Raw genomic sequence first — 26,514 nt, forward strand, 5'->3', positions numbered from 1 at the left:
AGTTTTTGCTGATCACAGTTCAGAATTCAGATCTTTATTTTTCACTCATACTAACAAAGAGAATCAAAATGATAAAGATATTTCATAGTTATTAGACAAATCAGAACACAAATGCAAAGAGGCAGCAACAATCTCCTCTCCTTTTTGTTGCCCACGATGGAGTGCAGTAGCATAATCATAGCTTAGTGCAGCCTCAATCTCCTGGGCTTAAGTGCCCTCCTGCCTTAGCATCCCAAGTACCTTGGAATACTGGTATGTGCCACTACATCCAGCTAATATATATATATATTCTATTTTGGTAGAGATAGGGTCTCGTGTGTTGCCCAGGCTGGTCTCAAACTTCTGGCCTCAAGTGATCCTTCCAGTTCAGCCTCCCAAAGCACTGGGATTATAGGCATGAGCCATTGCACCTGGTTGACAATCTACTCTCTAATGATGATGGTAAAATTGGTTGTGTAAGTGAAATCTCAAAGAACTTTCAGATAATGACATCTATCTAAGTGAATTTTCTCAAACATAAGAACTGTTAAGTGAAAAATACATTTCAAGACAAAAAACACATTCAGTATTTTCCTCCAATGAGTTATTCCACAATAAGGATTTCATTATGTAATAATTTACAAGAACTTGGACCATCCCATTTTCTAAAAGGATATGTGGCAATATTCCTCCATCATTTATGATATTTGTACACCAAAACTTAATAAGGTTAATAAGTGAACAAATGCTGAAGCAAGTATTTTATAAAGGTGTTTGGGGAAAAAAACCATGATGTAGAAATAGAAAGAATTCATTAATTTGATCATTCTAATTGGTGTACAATCTAAAAATAAAAATGTCTTGCAATTATGGGGCAAAAAAGATGGCTGCTCTCCCTTCGGCAAAATTATAAGGGGACAAAATACTCAAAAGCATGTTTTTAAAATAATGTAAGTACAAGATTCAGAAGTAATAATAAATTAGAGCCTATTAAAGATGTATTTTAAAATCTGGAATCACTATTCAAAGGACAGCATATGTTCTAGGTTCATGCATGGCAGTATTTACCAGTTAGCTGCATTCAATAGGCTATGCCCATCTGGAGCACTTTCAAAACCCAGAAAAGTGAAAATGAAAATCTGAGTTTGCCAACATCAAGGATGTGAAAAGAAAATCCACCAAATGGGGAAAAAATATTTGCAAATCATATATTTAATAAAGGACTTGTATGCAGAATATATAAAGAACTCTCAAAATTCAATAAAAAGACAATCCAATTTAAAAAATAACTAAAGGACATACATAGACATTTCTCCAAATAAAATATATACAAATGGCCAACAGGCACATGGAAGGATGCTCCACACCTTTTCAAGTGCTCACTGAGCTTAATGATGAAAAGCCATCATTAGTAGTCAGGGGAATGCAAGTCAAAACCATAATGAGATACTACTTTACATCTGCTAGAACAGCTACAATAAAAAAGACAGACAATAACAACTGTTTGCAAGGATGTGGAGAAGCTGGAATGCTTTTGCTCTTGCTGGTGGGACTGTAAAATGGTCCAACCTATGTGGAAAACAGACTAGCAATTCCTCACACAGTTAAACATAGTTACTGCATGACCCATTAATTTCACTCCTAGGTATCTACCAAAGAGAAATGACAACATGTCCACACAAAAACTTCTACCCAAATGTTTGCAGCAACATTACTTATAAGAGCCAAAAGTAGAAACAACCCAAATGCTCATTATCTGATAAATGAAGCAAAATATTATAGACCCATGTAATGGAATGCTATTTGGGAATAAACAGGAATGAAGTACTGATACATGCTGCAAGTTGGATGAACTTTGAAAACATTTGCTAAATGAAATAAACTAGCCACAAAATACAATTTACTGTGTGATTCTATTTATATATGATAAATACCCAGAATAGGCAAATTCATAGAGCAAGAACTTAGATTAATTAGTGGTTGTCCAGGGGTGGGGGCAAAGAAGAGGACAGGGAGTGAGTGCTAATAGGAAAAATTTGTATTTTGGGAGTGATTAAAAAAACCGTTAAAATTATAAATATTGGAAAGTATTCTAAAACTATGACAGTGATATCTGAACATCTGCAAAATATGCTAAAACCCACTGAATTATATACTTCAAATTTGTGAATTTTAGGGCATGCATGTTATCTCTCAATATAACAGTTTAATTTTTTTGACTTGCTATGCTTAAATTCTTCTGAAAATTTCTAATAAAGTTGATCTTCACTGTCCCTTTATTTATATTTCTGTGTACTAACTACAAGATGGCTTTAAAATTAAAAAATAAGGCCCATTAGCCCCAGATGATAAATGATGATGACTATTTTTCTTGGTATACTGAGGTTTAACCAATCTTGAAAGGACATTTATATTATTAGTAATTTTTCACTATTATAAATAAAGTTGCTTTCAACATTTTTGTTTAAGCTTCTCTACAGAGTTGTCAGATCATTTCCTTAAAAAAAATTCTAGAAATGAAATTCTGGGTAAAAAGGTATTCTTCTAGAAAAACTGTACTAATTTATTCCAACAACAACATTCAAGAGAAAAGCAGTTTTAACCTAAAATATGCTTGACTTCATGGCTTAGCACAAGAATGCCCAAGAAGGAAAAAAATCCCTGTAACAATAATACAAATTCTTTCTTTTCAGGCTGAACCTTTCTCCAACTAACTTTAATTGATGATAAACAGAATACTTCACTATGTGACATTTCTTAATTGCAGGTCTTACAATTTACATCTCTCTTGGAATGAACTTACCACTTATATTCATAAGCAAAATGCAATGAAAACCCACTTAGCTTTCTCTAGTTTAAAAAAAAAAAAAACTCTGTCTACTGAAAGGCTTAAAAGCAATAATCTCTCAGTAACAGCAAACATATCCAGTGACCCAATCTTGGCTTCTAAATACCATCTTCTAATAAAAGGAACCAGGGCTCCTTGGAGAAATAACTAATTTTTAGGACTAGGGAAGGGAAAATAAAAAATAAGCCTGGGAAATTTGCCAAAACTTGGAAACAACCAAAAGATATCTTTCAACAGGTGAATTGATAAATTGTGTTACATCCAGGCAACAGAATATTATTTAGCACTAAAACAAATGAGCTATCCAGTCATGAAAAGTCCTGGAGGAACTTTAAATTCATATTACTAAGCAAAAGAAGCCAATCTAAAACGGCTCTATGGCGTATGATTCCAACTACATGACATTCTGGAAAAGGCAAAACTATGGAGATGGTAAAACAATCAATGGTTACCAGGGGTTAGGAAGGAAGGATGGCTAGGAAGAGCACAGAAAAGTTCTAGGGCAACAAAAACTATTGCGTACGTTACTGTAATGGTGAACACATGTCATCTGTCCAAAAGCATAGAATGCAGACCACCAGGAGTGAATTCTCATGAAAGCTATGGACTTTGGAGGAATAATAATATGTCAGTGTAATTTTACTGACCATAAAAAAAGAAAACCAAATAAAAGTGGTGAATGAATGTCAAACAAACAAACAAACAAAAGCTGAGGCATCTTGCAGTAGCAGAGAATAAGGAAGTAGTCAAAATATGGGGGGGCATGTCAAAGGGATGTAAGAATCAATCTGAATGAGTTTCCAACAACAAAAACTAAAACAGTTTTAAGCATCAAAGTAAATAACATAGCACTGAATTATAACTCAAACTATCAAATATATAAGTCCATTAAGATATAAATGATTACACAAATAAAAAATAAAGAAGGATAAAAAGACAACAAATTTTCATATAGAATTCCAAACATTCTCCCTCCTGCGCGTGGTTCTTAACTCCAACTCCCTCTTCCCAAACTCCCATCCCCAGTGAGGGCAGACTAGACTTAGTGACTTACTTCCAAAAATTAGAGTAAGAAAAGGGAAAAAAATAGTATACTTTCAGTAAAGAAACTTGGCAAACACTACCTTATCCAAATAATGAAGGTTAGCATCATCATATGGATATCACATATCCACTGATACGATGTGACGGGACAAGCCTTCGCCTCAGTGGTATTCTTTCAAAATACCCAAATAACCCTAGTCTAATCATGAGAAAAATGTCAGACATACGCAGATTAGAGTACATTCCACAGGTCATAAAAAAGAAAAATTGAGAAACTGTCACAGAATGGAAGAGACTGGGGAAACATGACAACTAAGTTTTATGTGGTACCTTGAACTGGATCCTGGAAAAAGAAAAAGGATATTAATGGAAAAGCTGGTGAAATCCAAATAAAGTCTAGAATGTCATTAATACTAATGTGCTAACACTTAATTCTTGGTTTTGACAAAGGTATCATGGTCATGGAAGATGTTAACAATGGGGGAAACTAGATGGGGAGTACACAAAACTATGCACTATCTTTTCAACTTTCTATATATTAAAAATTATTCCAACATAGAATATTTACTTTAAAAAAAAAGCTTTAAAATGGAACTATAAACTCACTAAACCAACAGAGATATCCTTTTGGAAAATGTTAACTATCTAAATTTAACTACCATTTTCTCCATTTTAAAAGTCGGTTAATACTCTGGTTTCTCTTCAGATTGCATAAATCTTTTGCCTTTTATAAAGTCTGTTAAATTGAATTCAAGAAAAAACAAAGCTGAGGGAAAAAGGACTAACCATTTCTTATTGGAGAATAAATCATGCTTTAATCAGAAACATTATGTTCTGTATATTAATAGTCCTAGAACTGTGCATATTAAACTAGGAACATTTGAATGACAGTAGTAGAAATACTTCATGGCACACTAAAAAATACAAAACCTAATATTCTACCAATTTAATCTTCTGTCAAGTTTCACAGAACACTGTGTTCTGTGGTTCACTGCGCTTACTGGGAAAGAGGCATATTTAATACACTAGTGGTATTATATTAGAGAAACAAACATTTGCGAAGTTTATATATTTCACATATGACACTTCTGAGGGAGGAGACGACATCTTGCCTCTAACTTTATAAATAATAGAAATGAATACTAAAAGGCTGTTAAGAAAGGTTATCCAAACCTTGAATATAATGCCAAAAGCTGTAGTCTTAAGAAGATGATATCCTTTCAAGGTATTAAATAATAAGGGGACAAAGGCCCATTCAATGGTTACTTAATTACTTAGGGAAAGGGAAATGTACTTGTTCCATTAGTCTATTTAATATTGAAGTAAATATTCAATATGAATATTGAATATTTGAATATGAATATGAATATGAACTAAATAACCCATATTAAGTGAAGTTACATGTTAATTTACAGATCTTTGCCAGTAGAGTTGCAAAAAATTCTGTCAGGTAGAAGAGATAATCCCAAAGGTTAGGGTGTATTGGTCCTGTAGGACATTAACCAGTTTGTAACTGACCTAGCAAATCTTACTCCAATTATTAAAATGTCTATAAATACAGAGGTCCTCAGACGCTCTTTGAAACAGTTTTCTATTTTACTTGTTTCCTCTGTAATACGATGAATTGAATGAAATCTTTGATACATATTCATTTTGTATTTGAATGAGTCATGTTTTTAATTTTTTAAAGTTATAATTCCGTAGGCATAAGAACTTTCCATGACATGCTTGACACGGCCTTTCCTACATCCAGATCTGCAAATCCTATAATCTCACAATGTTATTATGACACTTTTTCTGCATGGTGTTCTGCTAATAATGACAATCATTTGGTTATTGGAACTATCAAATAACATATTTTTGTTTCAAAGATAAATCAGAAAAGAATATGTTACTTTCAAGACCATCTTTATTCCACCACTGACTTTCCATTCTTCTAGCAAAGTACAAAAGTAAACATGCAAACTATTTTATTACATTTTCCTTGAGTTTTCTCAATTGTGCATTTTTAAAACAATGAAAAACACAAAAAGATTCCTTTCCTTTCAAGTGAGCTATCTCTGGAAAAGATTTTAAGTCCTAATCCCTATAATGAGAAAATATTTAAAGAAAAAGATACACAGAGAAAACTAAGTACTTGTTGAGTCTGCATTAACAAATTACCCACAAAGGCCAGGCTCAGTGGCTTATGCTTGTAATCCCAGTGCTTTGGGAGGCTAAGGCAGAAGAATCACTTGAGCCAGGAGTTTGAGACCAGCCTAGGACCCATGGTGAGACCCCATCTCTACAAAAAATTTAAAAAATTAGCCAGGTGTGCTGGCACACGCCTGGAGTTCCAGTTACTTGGGAGGCCTAAGGCAGGAAGATCACTTGAACCTAGAGTTTGAGATCAGCCTTGGTACATAGCAAGACCCCATCTCTACAAAAACTTAGCCAGGTTCGGTGGTACGTGCCTGCAGTCCCAGCTACTCAGGAGGTTGAGGCAGGAGAATCATTTGAGCCCAGGAGTTTGAGGCTACAGTGAACTATGATTGTGCAACTATACTCCAGCCTGGGCAATAAGCGAGAACCCATCTCTAAAAAAAATAAACATAAATGGGAATTACCCACAGAATTACAGAATATAAGATTTAGATAGGGTTTTAAAGATCTTCTTGCTCAATCCCCTGTTTTAAAGAAAAGTTAGGCCCCAAGGAATACAGTGACTTTCCAGAGGTCTGACAGTTGCTAAAATTCATTTGATCTGACTTAAAAGATGTAATTTGTTGTACACCTCTCAAAATGTAGGTATGAGTTAATTTTATTTAAACCAATTACTGAAAAAAAAAAATTCTTCTGTCTGTTTCAAATACTACTCTCTTTAAAATCAAACGGACTAATACCTGGTTCAGGAATAAACTATAAATTGCCTTTACTTCCATAAATATGATTAATTAAAATAAATTCTGATTACATGTTTGGGATTCAATAAGAAAGATTAGTAAAAAGAAAAAAAATCACAACTTTGTGTTTTCAGTGTTACATTTTTCACTAAAAACAAAAGTCTGTATTATAAGTAAGAAGCTTGAATATTTTGGAAAATTCAAGCGAACTAATGATAAAGACTAATTTCGACTTTAAGGTTTGAGCATGGGAAGGGAAGGACTCTCAACCAAACCATAAAAAAGCAAACCGTATTAAAGCAAAAGAGAAAGGAAAATTTCATACCCTGACATCACTTCTAGATGAAGTTGTCCCGAGACAGTTAAGAAAGCAGGAACATTGAAGAAATTCTCCTCAGGTACCTTTAGTTTGCCTGAAGGCTGCAAATCAAAAACACAAGCCACAAAAAACTATTAAATGTTTTGCTTTGCTTTTCACATTCATATACATGCCACAACTAAAAATCACAATACAATTAAATCTACGTGAAGACAGGTTGTTCTTGTGAAAATAAAGGTAGTTACACATCTAAGACAAAACGCCAGCTTGGAAAGTGCTAATAAAGGCAAGGAAGTTTGCTCCATATTTTCAAAACATACAATAACCAAAGGACAAACTACTTTTGTCACAAAACACATCTCCCCCTAAAAAGTGATTTTGATTAAGGGGCAAGCTAAGGCAAGAAATTATGAATTAATTTTTAATGTGAGATTGACTCAGGCCTGAGACTGAATTATCTCAAGGGAATAGCCTCTGGAACATGCGAGGTCATATTTATTATTAAAATATTAATAGTAATGCTTTTAACACAGTTTTTATAAACACATTATAAACTTTCAAAAACATTTCATTTAACTGTCACCATAACTAGGTAGCAGGAAAAGCATGACTCTATCTTTAAAAGATACACTGAGCAATGAGATCTTTATGAACTTACAATATAGAAAGGGTGATTATTCCATTTGAAATGTGTAGGAAACAAGCAATTCAACATTTGTTAAGAGTTAAGCTAAAACAAACTACCTGGAGGCCAAACACAATTTAAACAGTAGCTTCTGAATCAAGTTATGAGTATCATTATCTTCTTCTGGGGAAGAAAGTTACACTTGTTTTTGTTGATTTAAACACAGGGTCTCATTATGTTGCCCAGGCTGGTTTCGATTTTCTGGGATCAAGAGATCCTCCCACCTCAGCCTCCCAAAGTGCTGGGATTAACAGGCATGAGTCCCTGAGCCCAGCGTCTTGTATTTTAAACTGTGCATTTATTTGAAAATGTTTTAGTGTAAAGGTGTAATCACTGCAAAAGCAATAAAGCCAATTTAAAATATGTAATGGAGAATGTAAGACTCTTTTAACAGTACCAAATATTAAATTATGGTAACACATGAAATAAAATTATCTTATTTAATTTCATTGGTTGTTCTAAAAATATTGCATATCATGTATCAGTATTTGTGCATAAATAAAAAATGTACTGTAAAAATTATCAGTTGAATCTTTCATTTATTTTTCTAATAACTGCCTATTTTTTTCAAACTTAACTTTGCTACTAGTCAGAGATCAGTGAATTCATTTTTTAAAAAAAAGTCCATCTTTAAATCTCATTATCAATGAAAGGGTATTGTTTCCAAAGATATTTAGTATTCAAGACTAAATACTTGACCTGATAGATGTTAGGATTTTAAAATAAAAGATCTGTTCTCCGATATTTCTTCATTATTTACTAAAGAATTGCTTTCCCAACTAAGGTCCAACAAATTTGTAAGACTACCATACTTTCTACTTTACTTCACCACTTTAGTCTATAATTTGTATTAATTTAATTTCACTTCAGATAGTTTCTCTCATTCCTTGTATTATTTTAAAAAAAAAAAAAAAGGTCTGGTCTTTACAACACGATTGTATTTATTTATTTATTTATGTATTTTTGAGACAGAGTCTCAGGCTGTCGTCCAGGCTAGAGTGCAGTGGCATGATCCTGACTCACTGCAACCTCTACCTCCAGGGTTCAAGTGATTCTCCCACCTCAGCCTCCCCAGTAGCTGGGATTACAGGCGCTGGCCAACATGCCCAGCTAATTTTTGTACTTTTAGTAAAGATGGGGTTTCACCATGTGGGCCAGGCTGGTCTCCTGACCTCAAGTGACCCACTGGCCTCAGCCTCCCAAAGTGCTGAGGTTACAGGCATGAGCGACAGTGCCTGGCCTAAGACTAGATTTTAAACTTTCATTTATGAGCACTTGTACAGAATGGAGTCTGATTTTTCTTACATTTCTTTAATCCAACTTATTTAAAACACACTAGTACTTCACTATGCTTTCCAATGTCATGTTAGTGTTTACATAACAAATTCATACTTACTATAAATTACTTTTATTTCTTTTATATTACAATTAAAGCATTATACTGATTTTTAAAACTTCTCTGTGTATTGTTATATCACCTATATATTTTATCCCAGAATATTAAAGAGGGTATACAAAATATTGGTTGTAAAAAGTAATTATAAAAATTGGTATCAGCAAATACGGCAGGATAGGTAGCTCCAAAGGACTGTCCTGTCACAGAAAAATAAAAGAAAAAAATGAGCAAAACTGTCAGAATCAATTGTGGGAACTCTCGAAGAGAGGGAAAGGTTTACAGCAATCAAGCAAATGCTGAGCCAAGAAAAGGGCAAATTAAAAACGGTGGACTCCACCCAACAGCAGCAGGAATATATGTTTTTTTTCAAGTGCACATGAGCCATTTTCCAGAGTAGACCACATAGTAGGCCATAAAACAGTCTCAATAAATCTTAAAAGACTAAAATCACACAAGGTATCTTCCTTGATGACAATGGAATGAAACTAGAAATGTACAATAAGGGGTTGTGGTTACTAGGGAAAAAAGTTTGGTGGTTCCTTAAAAAGTTAAAATTGAATTACTAAATGACACAGTAATTCCATTCCTAGGTATATACCAAAAATAATTAAAATGAGGTATATAAACAAACACTTGTACACAACTGTTCAAAATAGCACTATTCACAATAGCCAAAAGGTAAAACAACCTAAATATCCATCAATGGAAAAAAGATTAAACAAAATATGATGTATACATAGAATGGAATATCATTCAGCCATAAGAAATGTATATACCTATATATTTTTAAAAGTAAATGTTTTAGCATGTATTTATATATTAAAACATAGATGAACATTGAAAACATGCTAAGTGAAAGAAGACAGACTTAAAAGGCTATGTATGATTACATTTACATGAAATATACACAATAGGTAAATCCATAGAGACAGATGATGAGAGTCATGATTTGAGTGGAGGGGAAAATGGGATGTAGCTACTAAATGGGCACAGGGTTTTCTTCTGGGGTGGTAAAAATGTTTGGAACTTAACAGAGGTGGCAGTTGTAAAATGCTTTGAATGTACCAAATGCCACTGAAATGCACCTTTTAAAATGGTTAATTTTATGACATAAATTTCACCTCGATTCTTGAAATTAATTATTAAATCTTAGTAGGTTCAAAAACTACCAACCTAGGATTGTAAATTTAAGATTCAGGATTGTAATCTTAAATCTGTAATCTTAAGTACTTATGGTAGTGATAAAGAAACAATACAATATATGAAATAAACACCCAACTTTGTGAATTTATCAGTGGGGAAGGATTTCTTTAACAAGAGCTCCAAATTGCCAACGATAAAACAAAAAACTGATGAATTTATATATGTTAAAATTAAGAACTTCTATTTAAGTTAAAATTAAGAACTTCTATTTAAGATATAGGCAACGTTAACAGACAAATGAGAGATTATGAATAAAATATCTGCAACATCTAAAACTGCCAAGTGATTAATGGACAGGATAAGGACCTCCTGCCGAGAAAACAAAAAAAAGAAAATACTCTGCTTCCCTAATGAGAAAGAAGATATACTGAAATGAAGACTCAAATGGTTAATGTGAAAATAAATGAAAGCTGTTGAAACTTCAAATTACTCTGAGCCTTGAATAAAACGTGACTGACTGTAATACCTATGTAATATAGGCAAGCCACTGCAACTTGTTTCTTCCTATTATAAATTAGCCCTCTTTCTTATTTTTCTTGCCCTGTAAAATGTTGTGAAAGATTAAATGGTGCCCTTTACCTCTTAGTTACTAGTTCTTTGTTATAGATGAACGTCCTTCCTTTTTCATGTACCCAGCTCAGATGGCAAAAGGCCCCATGACTACCAAATTGATAGAGATGCAATTTTAAATATATCTTTCCTGAAAAAGAAAAAGCTGTAACCAGCCAAACTGCTGTAATTCATAAATCGGCATTGTATTAAAAATGTGGTAATACTCCTAAACTTCTTTGTTTTTACTTATGTAAGTGAGGTTTTAGCTTCTCCACTTTGGAGCACTGACCCAATTACTTTAGAGTCTTGTTTTTTCTGGGTGGCCATTCTCAAATTTGGCACTTGAATAAACTCTTTTAAATTTGGATTCTGAGCCTCTTGATTATTTCAGGGTGACATTTTGGCCAACCAGATGGGACCCAAATTAAGCCTCCATTGACCCCTGCTGTTTTGCCAACAGCTGGAGCCCTGGCACCAGCATGGACTGTTTGCATCCAACTGACCTCGCTGAAGACTGCAGAAGCCCTTGGTCAGACCACTCACAGGGTTGAATCTCCCTGGCTTGACTGAGATTCAGACTTTATGCAACCTGATTCAACAACTGATGAGACTGGAATTGAAGCCCTCCTTTAAGGTAGGAGTTTCATTTGTTATTCTCTTATTTTATTATTTGTGTATATTTGTGATTTTTTCACTTTTCTCTGAGATTAAGGTTTTGCTTGTCTTACTGACTAGAGTTTGTAACCTTTTCTCTCATTTGAAATTTTACCATGGAGAAAGCGGTTGCTCTTTGAAAAGAGGAAGTAAATGTCTACAGCTTAGGCAAATATTCTTAAACTGGCCAGATCTAAAGCTCCATTCAATTTGGCACGTTTAAAATTTCCTTTTGAGTGACCAAAGTTTATAAAAGACTTCACAAGCACAAGATGAGTCCCAAAGACAAGGGGAACTGTACCTCCTGGCTGAAAGGCACCTTAGGCAACTAAGGTCTCCCAGGAGTGTCAGAGCATATCACTCGTGACATGTAACAGTCCCATAGGATTTGGACAAATACATACTGACATGTATCCACCACTACAGTATCATACAGAATAGTTTCACTGCCCTAAAAATATGTGCTCCACCTAGTCATCCCTCCCTTTCCCCCAACCCCTGGCAACCACTGATCTTTTGACCTTCTTCATAGTTTTGTCTTTCCCAGAATGTCACATAGTTTAAATCGTACAATATGTAGCCTTTTCAGATTGGTCTCTTTGACTTAGTAATACGCATTTAAAATTTCTCCAGGTCTTTTCATAGCTTGACAGCTCATTTCTTTTCAGTGCTGAATAATATTTTGTTGTCTGGATGTAACAGATACAGTTTATTTCTCCATTTACCTACTAAAAGGCATCTTGGTTGCTTCCAAGTTTTGGCAATTATGAATAAAGCTGCTTTATAAACATCCATGTGCACGTTTTTGTGTGGATATAAGTTTTCCACTCCTTTGGGTAAATACCAAGGAGCAGAACTGCTGATTCTTATGGTTGGAGTATATCTAGTTTTGCAAGAAACTGCCAAACTGTACTGCAAAGTGGCTGTTAAATCTCACCAGCAAAAAATAACAGTTCCTGCTGCTCCACATCCTGGTCAGCATTTGGTGTTGTCAGTGTTGTGGATTTTGGCCACTCTTAATAGGTGTGTAGTGGTACTGACTGGCTTTTATAGTGTGCTTTGTGCATCATTTTCTATGGATCACATGGTTCATACCTTCAGCCATTACACTGAGTAGCAGTTACTTTTTTTTAGGAATCTATGAGCCAGAATTTCTTGGAATGTTGGTACACCTAAAAAAGTAAGAAACATGAGGAAAGTTCTGTAAGTCCTTTAGGCTGTTGACAGACCAACTGATAATGAGTGAATAAATTAGAACTCTGTCAGTGTAACCTCCTCCAGGTATATTCACAACTTCTCAAACCTCTTAAGATCAAAGATTCATACTAAATATCTTTTGTTTCACAGTGTTAACCCATCAATTTAAGAAATATTGGGGCTCCTCAGGACACTGTCTTATTATTGGATCCTGCATTTAGCCTATTACCTGGGAATAGCAGTTACTCTGTAAATATTTGTTCAATTGAAAAATGAATTGAAATAAGACCTGGAAATATGAAAGATACCTAAATCTGAGCTAGGACACAAATCTCTCAATGGAAAGAGCATGGAAAAAAAAAATCCCTATTCATATTAATCCCAAGAAATACAGTAATAAAAGAAATGTCTGAATAACCAAATGTTAAAACATAGTATAAAGCCTCTAAATTAATATAGTGTATTAGTGGCACACAAGTAAACCTGTGGGATGTAACTGAAAGTCTAAACACAGACTTTCGCATATAAAAGTATTACATCAAATCAGTGAGGCAAAGCTGAACTTTTTAATAAGTTGAACCAGGTCAACTGAGTAGCCACATAACTGTATCAACCAGAGATAAACTGCAGAATTTTTTTGTACATTGTGGCAGACAGTGTGACGTGAATACATGGGTGTTTTCCCCTTGCCAAGGAATCTGCATAGTAGTGCTGTGGTAATTTCTATTGTTTCCAGCACCTAAGTCGTCACTTCTGATTCTTGAAATAATGGTACATAAATTCATCTACTTTGATCCCGTCTTCAATATACTTCTTTCAAATCCTTGAGAGAAATGGTACAATGTAAAAGAATATAAAAAGCATTTCTTAAAGTACTGCACATTGAGATAAAAATCTCAAAACCAGAATTCTTATTCATTATAAAAAATATTTCTGAACATAAACCAGCAAAAATACTTTATCTCATTGTCTCACATGTATTTATTTTTGTCATTATGGTGTTTTAATAATGCAACAAAGATTTTAATTTTTCCTTTATTTTAATTATCTTGTTTTCTTTTAAAATACTGGAGAAATATAATATTCAAAGATCCAGAAAGTTCTGTGTGTGTGTGTGTGATGGAGTTTCACTCTTATTGCCAAGGCTGGAGTGCAATGGTACAATCTCAGCTCACTGCAACCTACGCCCCATCGGGTTCAAGTGATTCTCCTGCCTCAGCCTCCCAAGTAGCTGGGATTACAGGCATGCACTACCACGCCTGGCTAATTTTGTAATTTTAGTAGAGACGGGGTTTCTCCATGTTGGTCAAGCTGGTCTCGAACTATCGACCTCAGGTGATCTGCCCGCCTCAGCCTCCCAAAGTGCTGGGATTACAGGCGTGAGCCACAGAGCCTGGCAGGTTCATTTTTAAGTTGGTCATTTTACATCTTAGAACTCATTTTTCCTTAAAGAAATACATACAACAACTATATTCACAGAGCAGCCACAGTACTCTATATACTGAATAATATACATAAAATAGTCATGTACTACATACTGACATTTTGTTCAACAACGGACTGTAGATATGATGCATCCCATAAGATTATAATGGAGCTGAAAAATTCCTATTTCCTAGGGATGTCACAGAGCACGGCATTACTCACGTATCTGTGGTGATGCTGGTATAAACAAACCTACTGCACTTGCAGTCATATGATAATAAACAACTGTTACTGATTTACATATTTATTATACTATACTTTTTATCATTAGAGTGTACTCCTTCTACTTATTAAAAAAAGAAGTTAACTGTAAAACAGGTTCAGGCAAGTCTTTCAGGAGGTATTCTAGAAGAAGGCATTGTCATCATAGGAGATGACAGCTCCATATGTGTTGCTGCCCCTGAAGACCTTCCAGTAGGACAAGATACAGAGGTGGAAGACAGTGATATTAATGACGCTGCCCCCGTACAGGCCTACGCTAATGTATTTTTATGTCTTAGTTTTTAACAAAAATGTATAAACAGTAAAAAAGAAATCTCTAATAGAAAAAAGCTTATAGAATAATGAAAGAGAATATTTTTGTACTCATATAACGCGTTTTAAGTTTATACGAAAGAGTCAAAATATTTTTAAAAATTAAGTTTATAAAGTAAAAAAGTTAAGAGTATGCTAAGATAATCTAGTATTAATTATTTGTTATTGAGGACATTTTAAAAAATAAATTTAGTGTAGCCTACGTACATAGGTTTGCAAAGTTTACAGTATTGTCCTAGGCCTTCCTATTCACTCATCACTCACTTACTGACTCATCTAGAGCAGCTTTGTGTCTTGCAATGTCCATTCATGGTAAGTGCCCTATACAGGTGTACCATTAAAAGAAAAAAATTTTATACTGTATTTTTATCATACCATTTCTATGTTACATATGTTTAGATATACAAATACTTGTCATTTTATTACAGTTGCCGACACTATTCAGTACAGCTACATGCTGAATAGGTTTGTACCTTAGGAACAAGAGACTATACCATACAGCCTAGGTGTATGGTAGGCTATACCATCTAGGTTTGTATAAGTACACTTGATGGTTGCACAATGATGAAATCACCTAAGGATGAATTTCTCAGAAGGTATCTCCATCGTTAAGCGACACATGGCCATATATGGAGAGAGATGCGGAGAGAGATGCCAAGAGAGTGTGTGTGTGTGTTAAGTCATGATATTAAAAAATGTGCATGTGGATACAAATGAATGAATGAGTGCCTGGATTCATTTCTATCAATCTCAGCAAATGTGACCAAGAGGGAGAGTCTTCAGACAGAGTATAGGTAGGACCAGAAGCTGAGGAGGTGGCTTATAATCATGTAGGGTACAACTTGGTCTTTAGCTTCTTTACTGCTGAGATGAGACTCAGAAACAGGATTTAACAGTTTGAAAATGTGTCCAGAAGTTTCAGAATTAGATGATAAAACCAATAATTTGAGGGGCCAAGTATGGTGGCTCACAACTGCAATCCCAGCACTTTGGGAGGCCAAGATGGGAGAATTGCTCAAGTCCAGTAGTTTGAGACCAGCCCTGGGCAACATAGTGAGAGCTCCATGTCTAAAAATACAATTTAAAAATTAGCTGTGCGTGGTGGCACGTGCCTGCAGTCCCAGCTACAGAGGAGGCTGAGGAAGAAAGATTGCTTGAGCACAGAAGTTCAAGACAGCAGCAAGCCGTGACTGCACCACTGCATTGCAGCCTTGGCAACAGAGCAAGATCTTGTCCCTAATATGTACGTACATACATACATACATACATGCAAACATACATACATGTTTGTCTGACTTAATTATCACATTATCCAAAACATTCCTTAAGTAGGCATAGTAGTCTCACCTTGTCTACAGTTTTACTTTCCATGGTTACAGCTGCCTATAGTCAACTGCAGTCTGGAAATATTAAATGGGAAATTCCAGAAATAAAGAATTCTTGTTTTAAACTGCACTGGGTTGAGTAGCATGATGAAATCTCAGGCTGTCCTACCCCATTCTGCCCTGGACATGAATCATTCCTTTGTTTAGGGTATCCACACTCTATATGCGACCAATCTTATAGTCACTTAGCAGCAGTCTTGGCTACCTGGTCCCTTGATGTCACACTGCCTATGTCATTCACCTCACAGCAGTTTAGGACCATGACACCATATATTCACCTCAAAAATCACTTATCCATGAGGCCTTCTTACTGCTAATAGTCCCCACTCCATGCCTAGACTAGTAAAAATGACCCTTCTCTGCATTTCCGTAATAATCTGTATATACACCTCATTCATTCATCTAAGCACAGTGCTAGACAAGAGAGACCAATAAATAAGAGAAGATAAGCTCTCAGAGAGCTTACATTCTAATAGGGAAAAAAGAAAATGAACATGTAAACTAATAAAGAATCAAGATAATTACAAGCTGGGATAAGCGAGTTGGGTACTGGGGGATGGGGAGGCCTCTTAAGCAATAACAAGCAAGTGGAGACCTGAAAGATAAGAATGTATTTGCTATACTATAAACTGGGAAAAATACTCCAGTTACAAGGAACAGACAGTAAAGAGATCAGTAGATGGGAAGGGGGTGTCATACCTCAGGGGAGTAGAAGGCAGGTGACTGTAGCTTGAGGGACTCAAGAGTAAGACTGTTAAAAGACGAGGTTAAGAGAGGTAGGCAGAAATCAGATTATGGGTCCTTTATAGGTCATGATAAGGAGTCTGAATTTTATCCTAAGATCACAGAGCAGCCACTGAAATGCAAGCATGGGGTTGTGGCATGATGAGTTTAAAAATTCTTCTAGTGTCTCAGTGGAGAACAGATAACAAAAGGATAAAAGTAGAAGTAGGGGCACCAATCAGAAGACAAGAAGAGTAGCTTGAATTAAACTGGTAACATTGGAAACAGAGAAATGGAGAGGTTGAGGATTTATGTTAAAGATGAGCCAACAAAGGACTGATAAATTAGATGTGAGGTTGGGGGAGACAGGCAGGGGAGGCATGAATTAAGTCTGACATCTAGATTTTTTTACTTAAGCAAATGAGTAGATGGTAACTTTCACTGCGATAAGAAGAGGAAGAGGCTTTGGAGGGAAAAAAACAAGAGTTTTATTTAATACATACTATGAATGCATATTAGACATCAAAGGAGAAATGTCACGTAGGCAGATGCTTCTACAAATCTGGAGCTCAGAAACAGAACCTGGAAATAACAGTTTGGGACTGGAGATAAACGGTTTGGCAGTCAGTATGTAGATGGTATGGTACATAAAACCTTGGAACTGAATAAAATCACCAGGGGAGAGATTACAGATTAGTGCTTCTCACTGATGATTAGAGTGTTCCCTAGAAAATACTTCAGGAATTTGTAGAAGCATTTAGTGGGTAGGAGTCAAACATGTCCTGCAATATATACAAAGTCATGTATAACTAAGCCTTTTCCTGCAATCTCCCAAGTTCCCAATGCTCTGTTAAGGCATTCATATAGTGTATCAACAAAACCATGTGGATTTGAGCTATCTGATAAACAAAACAAAGTCATTAATTTTATCTATCTTCTATATTGGGTCTTGGTATAAGATTTTGTTTGGAAAACACTTTTGAAGAAAAACGTTTGAAAATCAATATAAAGGATGATTAGTCCCTCCCATCCTAACAGTCCATGATAGACTAACCTTTCCCTGATCATATAAAACTTACATTAGTGCAATAAAACTTAATCTAGCCTTTCTCTATTACGCAAAACAAAAAATTTTTGCTAGGTTATTCTGCCATTGGAAGACAGTAAATAGCAGAGCCAAGAAAGGGGAAACCAAGAGTTACCAAAAAATTGTTTTAAATGTGTGTATCCCAGTGAATTTCTTATCACAGGGATCTAAAATCCTCCGTTTCTTTGAGGATTTCCAAGAAAATATTAAGCAAATATTTTGAATTGCCCTCCAGTTATTTGTTCTCACAGCAGAACAAATTTAGCTGAGCAGTTTCACAATCTCAGGAGAATTAAATAGAAAAATCCACACAAGTCTGACTCTGTCTCCATGTAAAATATATAGCAAGGAGTGAGAGTAAACAGCAGTAAGCTGAACAGTAGAAAGGAATATAATCAACAATGGAAAACTTATTTGACCTCCACAATCACTAAAGCACCCAATCTATTTTTATCTCCTTTTACTTTTTCCATTTTCTATTTTGTACCCTACCCCCACCTTTTACCCAGTTCTATTTACTCATAATCCCAGAGACAAAAAGTTGGGAAGAGAATACATAAAGATGAAGCATGGTACAGAAATCTAAAAGGTTTAAAATCATAATGGCATGCAACTGTCCTATTTACCTCAATCGGCAATTTCCTTTGAAGATCATGAAGGAAAGGGAGAGTACTCACCATCTGTAAGCTCCACATAACCACTGAATATCCTATTTTCTTTCTTGATCCCAACTAAGAGAGTAGAGGGAGGCTATGCCTTTCATGATACAGATAGTAAATAAAAAAATCCAAGTTAGGTAAAACTTTAATTTTTTCACGCCTGTAATCTCAGCACTTTGGGAGGCCAAGGTAGGCAGATCACCTGAGGTCAGGAGTTTGAGACCAGCCTGGTCAACATGGTGAAACCCCATCTCTACTAAAAGCACAAAAATTAGCCAGGCGTGGTGTTGTATGCCTGTATTCCCAGCTACTTGGGAGGCTGAGTCATGAGAATCACTTGACCCTGGGAGGCAGAGGTTGAGATTGTGCTATTGTACTCCAGCCTGGGTGACAAGAGTGAAACTCCATCTCAAGAAAAAAAAAAAACTTTAATTCAACTTCCCTCTTGTAAAAGATGCTAAAGCTTAAAAATGTCAAAAGTCAAACGTTAGGATAAATGTTATATACAACTACTTTTTGGTAAGATCAGTTGTAGAATCCAGGTTTCTCAGCTTCTAGAACAATCACCTTTCCAATAAATCATGTAGCCATTTTTTGTTTTGTTTTGTTTTTGTTTTTGTTTTTTTTTGGAGATAAGGTCTTGCTATGTTGCCCAGGCTGGTCTGGAACTCCTGGACTCAAGTGATCCTCTCACCTCTGTCTTCCAATGGGACTACAGGCACATACCACTGTGCCCAGTTCTTCCATTTTTTATCCTGTAGTGCTGAAATAAAGCTTTGGATTAAATAAAGCTTTTAATACTAGTCTCCCCCAGGTATGAAATGCTGATCATATAAAATAAAACAAGCCAGGTGTGGTGGAGGGTGCCTGTAATCCCAGCTACTTGGGAGGCTGAGGCAGGAGGATCAGTTGAGTCCAGGAGTTTGAGGTCAATGAGTCATGATCATACCACAGCACTCCAGCCCAGGTGACAGAGTAAGACTCTGCCTCTAAAATCAATCAACCAACCAATCATAGGAACTAAATCTGTCATACAGTCTCCAAAGATTTGTGGGTTGGTAGTTTTATGATCCCTATCAAGCTGTATCTCAAATGCAGCTGCTATCATTGCTGCAGAAATTGTTCTGCATGCCATTAGACTGTATCTCATATGTAAAAACTAAAGCCAAGGGCAACAGGCTCAATAAACTGCATTATATTTTGCCAGTTATGTTAGTTTTGGGATTTTCCTATTGACAAGCCATATATGTAGGTCTTTCACTAATCTAAAAATTTCCAGTAAGTCCAGTTTATGTTTCCATACTTTCCACTTGCTACAAATGTGTGTCTTGGTGTACAGAGAACTGCTAGTATAAAAATAATCTTTCTTAAAATAAGGGTTCATTTACATTCCAGAACACCCACTAACTAGAACACCCACTCAGCCCTGAGAAAGGTTTCATTTTAGCAACTATTTGATCAGCAGGAAAGGAAGTTATTAACTCAGACTGTTTGTAAACAGTCTGCTTTCCTGCTGAACTGTCTGAGAAAGAAAGAATCAAGAAAAGACACGTGGGGTCTAATATTAGAGGGTAAGGTTGAGGCAAAACAGAAAGTGAATACACAATGCTGCCTTATTTTTCTTTTACAGGAGAGGAACACAAATGTAAAATTGCAAAACAGCAAACTTATTCCTAAATGTGAAGGGGTCAGTGAAAAATGTACCAAACTTTTTTTCACTACTGCTTGAAAAACATTAATTTTGGCTTATTCATTGTCAGATTGGGGCTTTAAAGATGAATATGACAAGATACGGTCCTAGTCCGTTAACTATCCCCTCATCCCATTTTCCAGCCCCTTCTGTGAGAAGGGATATCTATGCTCCGGAGTTAAGTCTCCAAACCACGTATCCACACAAAGGACTTGACTACCACTCAACACAGCAGGTACTCAATAAATACTTACAAATCCCAGCACTTTGGCGAGGCAGAGGCAGGAGGATTGCTTGAGACCAGGAGTTCAAGACCAGCTTGAGCAACATAGTGAGACCCTGACTGTACTTTAAAAATTAGCTGGGTGTGGTGGTGCGCATAACTCTAGAGGCTGGAGTGGGTGGATCACTTGAGCTCAGGAGGTCAAAACTGCAGAGAGCCATGATCGCTGGCTCATCACTGCACTCCAAACAGGGCGACACAGTGAGACCTTGTGTCAAAACAACCCCCCCGCCTCAAATATACTTTCTTGCAGTTGCTGCAAGGAGGAAGTAAGTTATTGATAAGGGGAACAGAAGGGCTTGGTTGTCCTTTACCTCTGGCTGTGGAATCAAGAGTAAGTTAGCCAGGTGTGGTGGTGGGTGCCTGTAATCCCAGCTATTCGGGAGGCTGAGGCATGAGAACTGCTTGAACCCAGGAGGCAGAGGATGCAGTGGGCCGAGATGGTGCCACTGCACTCTAGCCCGGGTAACAGAGCAAAACTACCTGTCCAAAAAAAAAAAAAAAAGAATAAGCCATTATAAGGCATACTCATATAAAAGGCATGTTTTTGATGCTATCCAAAGATTATCCAAAAGGGAGTCACATCATTTTTTGAGATCAAAGTGTCTCTTGAAGTCAACAATGTCATGGAATGCTTCCTTCAAAGATGGCATGCATAAAATAAATGTCGAATTTCCAACAAAAACCAATTCCCCCAAATAATTACATGGTATTGGCCCTAAAGAGTATAAACTCAAAAAGCTTTCCAGTGTTTTTGAAGCTAACATTTTCTTTTCACTTATGATTACTTAATTGAATTCTAATGTCCAGACTAGCAACATGAAAAGTTCATGTTTTTTAAAAGAGGAAACTCTACTTTTCTACTTTTAATTAGCAATGGAAATAACCATTTGTAGAAAAACAAATTCTCTCTATATTGAAAGTTCAAAAGTCTAGCAGAGGTGAACTATTCAACATAACTACTTCTGGGAAAATACACAGCAAGAATAGATATAATAAAAACAAAAAAAAAATGTACCCTGGTACCAAGATCCAAGATGCATAAAGTACTTTCTAAATATATCCTGAATCCAGCCGGCCAGAGAGGCTCAATCCTAGCACTTTGGGAGGCTGAGGCGGGCAGATCATGAGGTCAAGAGATCGAGACCATCCTGGCCGACATGGTGAAACCCCGCCTCTACTAAAAATGCAAAAATTAGCTGGGTGTGGTGCCAAGCACCTGTAATCCCAGCTACTCAGGAGGTTGAGGCAAGAGAATCGCTTGAATCTGGGAGGCAGAGCCAAGATGGCGCCACGGTACTCCAGTCTGGCGACACAATGAGACTGTCTCAAAAAAAAAATAAATAAATATGTGTGTGTGTGTGTGTGTGTGTGTGTGTTAGATATATATCCAGAATCCAATCACATTTCAGGATGCACAACTTCACTTTCTGTGTAAATCAGTATCTGTCCAAAATACAGCATGAGACTTTTAACTGGTTTCTCTTCTTCTGTACATCTCCCTGATTTAATCTCCATATAGGGGCCAGAATGATCTCATTAAAACATAAGTGATTTGTTACTCCTTTGCTTAGAACTTTTTGTCCAAAGACTCACAGCCAACATTCTTATAATGCCCTAAAAAGTCCTTTACCTGAGGTTCCTAGTGGGAGTGTTTCTGGTTGTCACAACTAGGGAGAGCTACTGAAATTTAGTGGGTACTACCCCAAGTTTCAAATATGCCATGGAACATTCATGTTAGTGAATTAGGTAAATCGTATTATTTTAATATGCTCTGAATTTTCCAGAATGCATCTTCCATGTAAATCAAGGGAAAGCTAATACTTTGATGCGGAGCTTTTATCAAGAATGAGTTACCGGCTGAGCGCAGTAGCTCATGCCTGTAATCCCAGCACTTGGGAGGCTGAGGCAGGCAGACTACCTGATGTCAGGAGCTCGAGACCAGCCTGGACAATATAGCGAAACTCCGTCTCTACTAAAATACAAAAAATTAGCTGGGCGTGGTAGCAGGCGCCTATAATCCCAGCTACTCAGGAGGCTGAGGCAGGAGAATCGCTTGAAACCGGGAGGCGAAGGATCTCAGTGAGCTGAGATCACGCCACTGCACTCCAGTATTCTCACCACGAATAGCTGTTTGTGATATGTGAGTCACCAATATAACACACCCGTTTAAGTCCTAATTTATAGTGGTCAAAGTCAGCAGTTCTTTATATCTCTATATAAAGGCTACTTACATTCTTCTAGACACAGTATTTACAAAATAAAATACACTGATTATATTACTTTTCTTTTTTATATTAAGTTGGAAGTACTATATTTTTCAAATTAAGTATATAAAAAGTTTATATTATCCATATTTCATTATATATATTATCTATATTTGGGAAAGAAAAGGAGTTATTACAATTTTTTTTACAAAAGTGTTATACCTCATAAAGATGAACATCACTAACATATAATTTGCACTTACTCCTAACCTCTACGCCTAACCTCAGTTCCCACTAATCTTCCTTTCTTCCTATGCTCCATCCATACCTGCCTTCACGATTATTTCTTGAAAACCTCAGGCCGCTCAGCCACAGAATCTTTGTACTTGCTGTTCCTTCTGACTGAAATGTTCTTTCCCAGGTATCAATATTACTTACTCTCATATGTCCGTCATGCTTTTTCTTTTTTTTTTTTTTGAGACACAGTTTTGCTCTGTCACCCAGGCCTTAGTGCAGTGGTGTGATCTCGGCTCACTGCAACCTCCACCTCCTGGGTTTAAGCAATTCTTGTGCCTCGGCCTCCCAAATAGCTGGGATTACAGTTGTGCATGCCATCGTGGCCAGCTAATTTTTGCATTTTTAGTAGAGATGGGGTTCTGTCATGTTGGCCAGACTGGTCTTGATCTCCTGGCCTCAAGTGATATATATGCTTGCCTTGGCCTCCCAAAGTGCTGGGATTACAGGTGTGAGCCACTGCACCTGGTCCCGTCATGCTTTTTGAACATCTTCTCAGTAAAGCTTTCCTTGACCATCCAATTTAAACTAGAATCTCTCTCTCCCTAACCCTTTTCCCAATTTACTTTTCTTTGCAATACAAATCACCATCTGTTCTGATTATCTATTGGTGAGTAACAAATCATCCTAAAATTTAGCAGCTTAAAATGATAATCTACTGCTATCTTTCACAATTCTGTGGATTGCCCAGCTTCAGCTGAGTGGCTCTTGTATGGAGTCTCTCATGTGGTTTCAGTCAAATGGCTGCTGGCACTGAAGTCACCTGAAGGCTAGACTCAGCTAGATATACAAGATAACCTCTTTAATCACAAGTCTAGTGCATTAGCTGGGATGGCTGAAACAGGTGAAGCGTAGCCAGGCATCTCTGTCTTATCATGCAGTCTTCCCACACAAATAGTTTGAGGTCTCACAGTATTTTAATGTATTTAACCTATTCTTTTACTGATGGAGAACTCATTGATGATTTACTGATAGAGAACGCACAGTACCTCTCATACAGATGCTGGCTTCCCCCAGAACCATTCCAAAAAACCAAAGGCAAGGAAATTTCATTTCCACCATGTGCTACTGATTACACAGAACCAGTCCACTCTTTAACTGTGGGTGAGGACAACAGAAAGATATCGGTACTGGGAAGCACAGTGCACTAGGAAGCTATCTTTGGACAGTTACCATAATACTTAACATATTCTCTATTTTACATTTATTGTCTCCTCTTCTACAAGGATATACATTTGACAAGGAAAAAGACTTCTGTGTTCACCACTTTTCCTCCAGCACACACCATGTAGTCAATTGATATTAACTGATAAAAGGAATAAATTATTGCATTAGGTAAGTGATATACATCAATAATTCACTATCTCCTTGCTTCTCACTATAGGTCACTCTGCTCCAAACTTACCAATTTACCTTTCTGAAAGGTAGCTGGTATGAATCTGGATAATTCTGGAAGTAGAAAATGACAAAGTTGGGACAAAAATCAAAGATGGAAATACAAACAAGGATCATACACATTGCTTTGTCCTATGGACATCTCTGATCACTCCCATACCTAGTTTCTCCTTGTCAGAAATCTCTCCTAGAGCACTTATAAAAAGTGAAGCACTACTTGACGTAACAATTCTGTATATTCTGCATAATTACCCTTAAAAAAGGTAAAAGCCAATTAAACATTTAATTATTCTGTCTACAATTTCACGTGTTAGCTTCATCTTCTGGATAAACACTATACGTTTCTTGGCTGGGTATGGTGGCTCATGCCTGTCATTCTCAGTACTTTGGGAGGCTGTGGTGGGAGGACTGCTTGAGCCCAGGAATAAGAGGACAGCCTAGACAACACGGCAAGACTCTGTCTCCACAAAAAATTTAAAAATTAGCCAGGTGTGGTGGTGCACACCCATAGTACTAGCTGCCAGCTACCTGGGAGGCTAAAGTGGGAGGATCACTTGAGCTAAAAGAAAAAAAAAAGAACTCAGAAACTGTACATTTCTTGAGAACCAGCTCATTTTAATTTAAAAAACAAGTTTTAATTCAAAATTCTCAACAGAGGACCCAATACTAACTTGTGCATACTAGCATGTAACAGGAAAAAAAAAAATAGCCAATGAATTCTCCATCAGTAAAAGAATAGGTTAAATACATTAAAATACACGTATTGATACACTGAAACAGCATGTACTTTTAAAAGAATGAGGCAGAAGCAGTAAGAAGTACTGACAAATGAACAAAGCAGATAGATATAAGCCAGGTATGGTGGCTCATGCCTGTAATCCCAGCATTTTGGGAGGCTGAGGCGGGCAGATCACCTGACGTCAGGAGTTTGAGATCAGTCAAAATGGCGAAATCCTGATTCTACTAAAAATACAAAAATTAGCCAGGTGTGGTAGCTAATAAACATGAACATCATATGTTATTTATGAACATATGACCAGACTAGTCTTAAGGCTTAAACTTCTACAAAGCTAAAATAGCCCTTAGAAAATAATAAATATTTAAGTGTTCCGGGTAGTGTGGAGGACACAGGTCTTCCCTGAAAGGAACTTACAATCTACACAGGGAACCAAAACTGGTAAGTAAGAAACCACTGATGAACAACTGAATGTTAAAACAAGCTATAGTAGGCCAGGCACGGTGGTTCACGCCTGTAATTCCAGCATTTTGGGAGGCCGAGATGGGAGGATCGCCTGAGTCCAAGAGTTTGAGACCAGCCTGGGCAACATAATGACTTTGTCTCTACTAAAAATTAAATCAGCCAGGCATGATGGTGTGCGCCTGCAGTCCCAGCTACACAGGAGGTTGAGGTGGGAGGACTGCTTGAGCCCAGGAGTTTGAGGCTGCAGTGAGCGATGACAGTGCAAATGCATGCACTCCAGCCTGGGTGACAGCAAAACTGTGACTCAAAAACAAAAAATAAAACCAGGCTATAGCAACTGAATACAAGTTTAACAGGAGTTGGAACAAGCGAGGTATTAATGTTAGCTAGAAAAAAGTTGTTTTGAGAAGAGGTTTGACCTAGGTTAGCCCACATATCATCTAAAGAAGTTTAAAAGAAAATAGGGAAGAGTAATCAAAAAGTGAAACCATCCAGCACAACCAAAATGATGTGTGCTATAACTTAGTCATAAAAATTTATAAGCATCAGAATTCCTGAGGTCTAGTAACTTTGTGTTACCATTTCTAGAATGCACAATAGTTTAGAAAAGAGAAATGCTAGCGCTTACATCAGCCTGCTAGTGCTTACATCAGCCTGCTTCTGCATACTGTTTTACCTATTTTGGATTAGCAATATAAAGTTTTCATATATGTCATTTCACTTAATCCTTACAACCTTTAAGAATAGTATTGTTCACATTTTACCAGTGAGGAAATTGAGGATCGTGGTGGTAAAAAGTAGCCAAGAGGTGA

At 36.5% G+C, this 26,514-nt stretch overlaps 2 protein-coding genes across 4 annotated transcripts in view; both read right to left on the bottom strand.

The window, feature by feature from the left end:
* The window catches only part of KCTD21 (potassium channel tetramerization domain containing 21), a 540,409-nt gene that overhangs the window by 351,823 nt on the left and 162,072 nt on the right, over positions 1-26,514 (bottom strand). The gene's annotated exons all lie outside the window — the stretch shown is intronic.
* Positions 1-26,514, bottom strand: part of NARS2 (asparaginyl-tRNA synthetase 2, mitochondrial) — a 137,449-nt gene that overhangs the window by 80,642 nt on the left and 30,293 nt on the right. For all 3 annotated transcript variants that reach the window (XM_050757484.1, XM_050757486.1, XM_050757485.1), the window contains exon 6: positions 7,079-7,173. In XM_050757484.1, the coding sequence (XP_050613441.1) occupies positions 7,079-7,173 (95 nt within the window). The remainder of the gene's footprint in view (positions 1-7,078; positions 7,174-26,514) is intronic.

Source organism: Macaca thibetana, chromosome 14, assembly GCF_024542745.1.
Source record: "Macaca thibetana thibetana isolate TM-01 chromosome 14, ASM2454274v1, whole genome shotgun sequence".
Taxonomy (NCBI): domain Eukaryota; kingdom Metazoa; phylum Chordata; class Mammalia; order Primates; family Cercopithecidae; genus Macaca; species Macaca thibetana.